The sequence below is a fragment of the Olea europaea genome, unplaced genomic scaffold (assembly GCF_002742605.1).
Source record: "Olea europaea var. sylvestris unplaced genomic scaffold, O_europaea_v1 scaffold2211, whole genome shotgun sequence".
Lineage (NCBI taxonomy): Eukaryota > Viridiplantae > Streptophyta > Magnoliopsida > Lamiales > Oleaceae > Olea > Olea europaea.
The window spans coordinates 90235-94723 of NW_019240135.1; the positions used below are offsets into that span (position 1 = coordinate 90235).

General features: G+C 34.1%; 1 protein-coding gene across 3 annotated transcripts; it reads right to left on the reverse strand.

Annotated features, from left to right (window-relative positions):
* Positions 1-454: 454 nt before the first annotated feature.
* LOC111380835 (ribosome biogenesis protein NOP53-like) lies at positions 455-2676 on the reverse strand. 3 transcript variants are annotated; one of them, XM_023004493.1, is made up of 7 exons: positions 2413-2676; positions 1585-1763; positions 1451-1493; positions 1323-1348; positions 949-1029; positions 723-833; positions 455-592 (listed from the first exon to the last, which is right to left on the reverse strand). In XM_023004493.1, exons 1-7 carry the CDS (start codon positions 2579-2581, stop codon positions 470-472), a joined length of 732 nt encoding a protein of 243 aa, XP_022860261.1. In that variant the 5' UTR covers positions 2582-2676; the 3' UTR covers positions 455-469. The 3 variants fall into 3 exon arrangements, with proteins under 3 accessions (XP_022860261.1, XP_022860260.1, XP_022860259.1); XM_023004492.1 differs by having other exon boundaries at positions 1323-1351; XM_023004491.1 differs by having other exon boundaries at positions 1323-1369.
* Positions 2677-4489: the final 1813 nt, after the last annotated feature.

Sequence of the window (4489 nt, forward strand, 5' to 3'; positions counted from 1 at the left end):
TGGCAAATTATCAAGATTCCTGCCTAAGTCGGGCTTACAATTGGTAATAGAACCAGAAAACCAAAATCACAAATCAAGGTTCTGTCTCCTACTCACAAAAGTTCATCATCTTCGACTGGCCTATATGACAAGGCCGTGGTGACAGTTAACATAATTACAAAAACTTTAAGCCCCTTCTTTTTATGATGACCTATTCGGCAAAATCCAGTCTAAGGGAAAAAAAACCTGGTCATGCAGTACTGCTCGCATACATAAAATCAACACAAAAATTCAGGAAATCCAGATCTTACGGAAAAAGGTTACTTGGAATATAAACTAATAAAATGGAAATTCACGAAAGTGAATCAGCAGAGAGTGCAGTTGGAACTGCTCAATTTAATTAAAGTATTTCCAAATTCCATAAAAGTAGTGCTCAACGTACAAAGTTTTCTTCCAAAAGAAGATAAAAATAAAAAGGAATCAGACAGGCTTACGAAAACAAGCAAATAAATGAACCAGACCTCTTCTCCACATCTGCATCTGCATCTCCATTGTCAATTAGATTTTCATTTTGATCATCATCATCTTCACCATCCGCATCAATAAAATATTTCTGATGAAGTGGCAATTCAGTGCAAAATGATGCCAAATAGATACATTTCATAAGCATAGTAGAGAAAACACAAGGTAATTGAGATGAAAATTCCAAGTAGTAGGACAATGACGAGATAAAAGATCCTGACCTCTTCCTCATCAATAACTTCTCCAGGAACAGTTAAAGGAATAGGCTCAGGCCCCAGTTCATCTCGATAAATTTTCTGCATTTCATCTGCAACTGCAATAGCTAATGCATCCTGGAAGAACAGCAGAGATCATAAGCTGAAATCGATATTCAATCAGAAAAATCAAAAGGAAAAATATGATAATTAGATATCAAAATGTCATTGAAAATTAAATATAAAAAATAACCTGATGGCTTTCATGTGCGGGATTGAATGAGCATCCAGGAGGTTCAACTTCGACAGCAGGTATAACAGAAGGCTTGAATTTCTGTCCTCAATTATCAACAATTAATCCACAAACAACCAGAAAAAGTGAGTACTAATGAAATTGATAAGTTTCAACATTAAACCTTTAGAATTTCAATGGTAAACAGCAAAGGAATATGCCCGTGATTTTCTATACATATACAACCAACCAGATGATTATCCACAACTTCTCAACGTGCAAAATATAATTATTATTTTTTCCCGTCGTAGTTCCCTAGGATTATAGTGAAGCATGGACATCAACCTTATATAATCTACACGATATGCAAATGCATAAAGTGGGTAGGATTTTACCTTTTTAGTTTTGACTGCATCTTCACCTGCTAGAGTAAATTGATAACCTTTTTCAGAAATGACATCTCACACTCAAAATCTTTAGGAATTTTATCATATGTAAATACATAACAAAGGGGAGACCTTACCATCCCACAAATCAACGCTGCTGGAACCTGGTACACTTTCGTCCTGAAGATTGACTCAGGATACATCAAATAAAAATCACACTAGTAACTCATTTCCACAAGTACTCTGAAATATTTTTAAAATAGTTGCTAACCTTCTGGCTATGATCATTTTTATCATTAGTAGTTTGAACAGCTTTTACGTTTTTCTTGGCTTGCTTCTTCTTTTGTATAGAGGACGGAATTGGCTGAACAAAAGGGTTCCTTTGCAGTAGACTGTCACAACGAAGTACTTTTTCTCTGCTTTTCTCAATCTTTCGCTTCACGGAAAGGTCTGCGAATATATTAAAAAAAGATAAACCTCTCTTTGGTTTATTACATTCTCCAAAAGTAATTATGAAAATGCAGAAACATGAAAAACATGATAAAGGTTAAGTATGGAATCAAATAGGGATCAAAAACTAAGCCAAATTCATTGCATTACTGTCCATAAAGTCCATTCCAATTTTGCAACTAAATTATCTGAAATAATCCAACCCAGATGGGGTAATAACTTCTCACTCATTAATAAAGATGAGTGGCTAAACCCACCTACCAACCCAATTTCTTAACTAGATTATTTCCCAGTTAATAAAACTTAACATTCATGATTTTATCTTGCATATTACCTCTGGAGCACTGGACTTGTAAAAACATGAAAAAAAAAATGTATAAAAAATTATATATTTTGACATCAAATATGTGATTCAAAAACCAAGCGAAAAACATTACAAATATAGACTGGTTCCATAAAATTCAAGATTACATTGGATAAACTTAGCTAAAAGAATCCAAAACCGATATGGGAAGTAACAGTTCTAGCCACTTATTCATAAACAACCACAGCTAAAATCTACCTAGCAACCAATTTTATATCAGTAAATCAGAGCCCAGAAACAAAAATTCAAAAATTTCACATTCATAAATTTTATATCTCGTTCTACCTCTGGACTTATCAACGTAAAAAAGGGAATCACTGGGAGCATTAGATAAAGAACCGCCGGAGAGTGCGTCTTTTGTGTTATTCTCAAAGTATTCCTCGATGTCTTCTGTGCTTATGTTAGCCCTCCACGCCTTCTTTCCCTTCCTAGAGCTCTTCGCTTTCTTCCCCATTTTTTCTACACGTTTTATTTACGACCACTTTTGCGTCGGAGAAGGTATCAGAGGGAATGGGGAGTTATGAATGGCCAAAACTTAACCCTAATAGCGCCCCCCCTTTTATTTTTTTTTGGGGTGGCGTGGGTGCCGGGGTGGGGTGGGGGGGCTCAAATATAATTATGATCACCCCCTGTACTTCCAATTATTATTGCTAAGGCATTTCTAAATTAAAAATAATAATACATCCATATTATAAAGATAGTCATATTTCTTTTTTACATAGATTAAAAAATTTAGTTAAGGGTAATTATATTCACATCACAATTTTTATTTTTTGCACCATATTTTAATTGAACATAAGGTTATCAATCTTTCCTCATTACAGCACTTATGTTTCTAACATTTTTTTCATGTCATTTGTATCCTCAAACTTTTCATTAGTTAACACATTTTGTATTTTAAAACAACTTATGTCCAACAATTCGTTGGAATGAAGTAAAGTATCTTATAATTCAATCATTTAAAAAAAAAAAGTGTGAAAGAATATTTTTCTCTTAATTCAAAGCATAAAAACAAAATATTTTGATATAAACCATCACAAGGACAAGACATACTAATTAACGAAATATTGAAGATAATAATTCGACAAAAAAGTTAAGAAAATAATTGTTACAATGAGCAAATATTAAGGAGCTTAACTGTAATTAGATTGTGGTGTATCAAATAAAAATTAGTATTGATCATTTTTTATTGCAATAATCAAGGTAATTAACATTGCAAAGTCATCTGACACGAAAACAATAAAAAAATTGTGAAAATGTGAACATTCAAATTTTATCAAAAACAAAAAAGATTTAAATTGATATGAGCATGACATTTTTCAACAATTTGTATTCACCCGTCAATTTTATTTTCAATTTTTTTAATTGAACTTTATAAATAGCCACATGTAGTCAGATACTGTTGACACATAAAAATTCAGCCCAAATCGAACGGCTCAAGGAATAAAGCTCAATTGGAGGATCTCCAAATCAGATAGCCCAAAGAACGAAACTCAATCAGACAACTCAGGATGAAGGCCCAAATAGGAAAGCCCATGAACGCGGTAATATCATCACCCAAGTTTGCAAGTCGCCCAGGATCTAAGCGAATGGAGTGCCATGCAGTCGCTCAGAACTGCTACTCTATTCTCGCCCAAACTTTCGAGTCGCCCAAGGTCTTAGCAAACATGAAGTGTTGTGGTTATCAAGAAGCGCAATTATCAAAGCAGTTATTAAAACAGCCCTATCACGTTCCACAATTCAAGGAATTCAATTGAAGACGGTTGAACGACAGAGAGTAATGACAGCAGTTAGAAAATGTAGTTCCATGACAAGTTGGCCATTATGAGGAAAGTAAGCAGTTATAGAACGATCAAGCAGTTTTTAGGCGGTTGATCACAAAAAGATCATCCAGAGAGTATAAAAGGAAGAAAAGACATAGAGCAAAAGGAGCCCAAATCAAAAAACTCTCGAATAGAGAACATGTAATTTTAAATTTATTAATTTAGATTTAAACACTTCTTTTAGTAACTCGTGTGCTTGCGCCCCTTGGAGGCATTCTGTTTTTACTTTCCGATTGTAACGTCATCGCCAATAAAGAACACCCCTTTTTGGGACTTTGTCTCAAGAGGTTTATCCCTTACACAATCGTCTGATCCCTTTTTAATTGTTAGCGACGAACCCGCGCGAAACAGATACAGTCACAAGTAAAAGAATGAATAGTTCATCACACAGTACTTTAATTGATTTGAATGTTTTTCCGAACAATACTTCCTCACCCAAAGATATTTATTTACCTTCATCACAAAATACTTTGATTGATTTGAATAATTCTCTTCAAGATGTTAACAATGCCACGACAACGTCGAACACCATGTGTCAT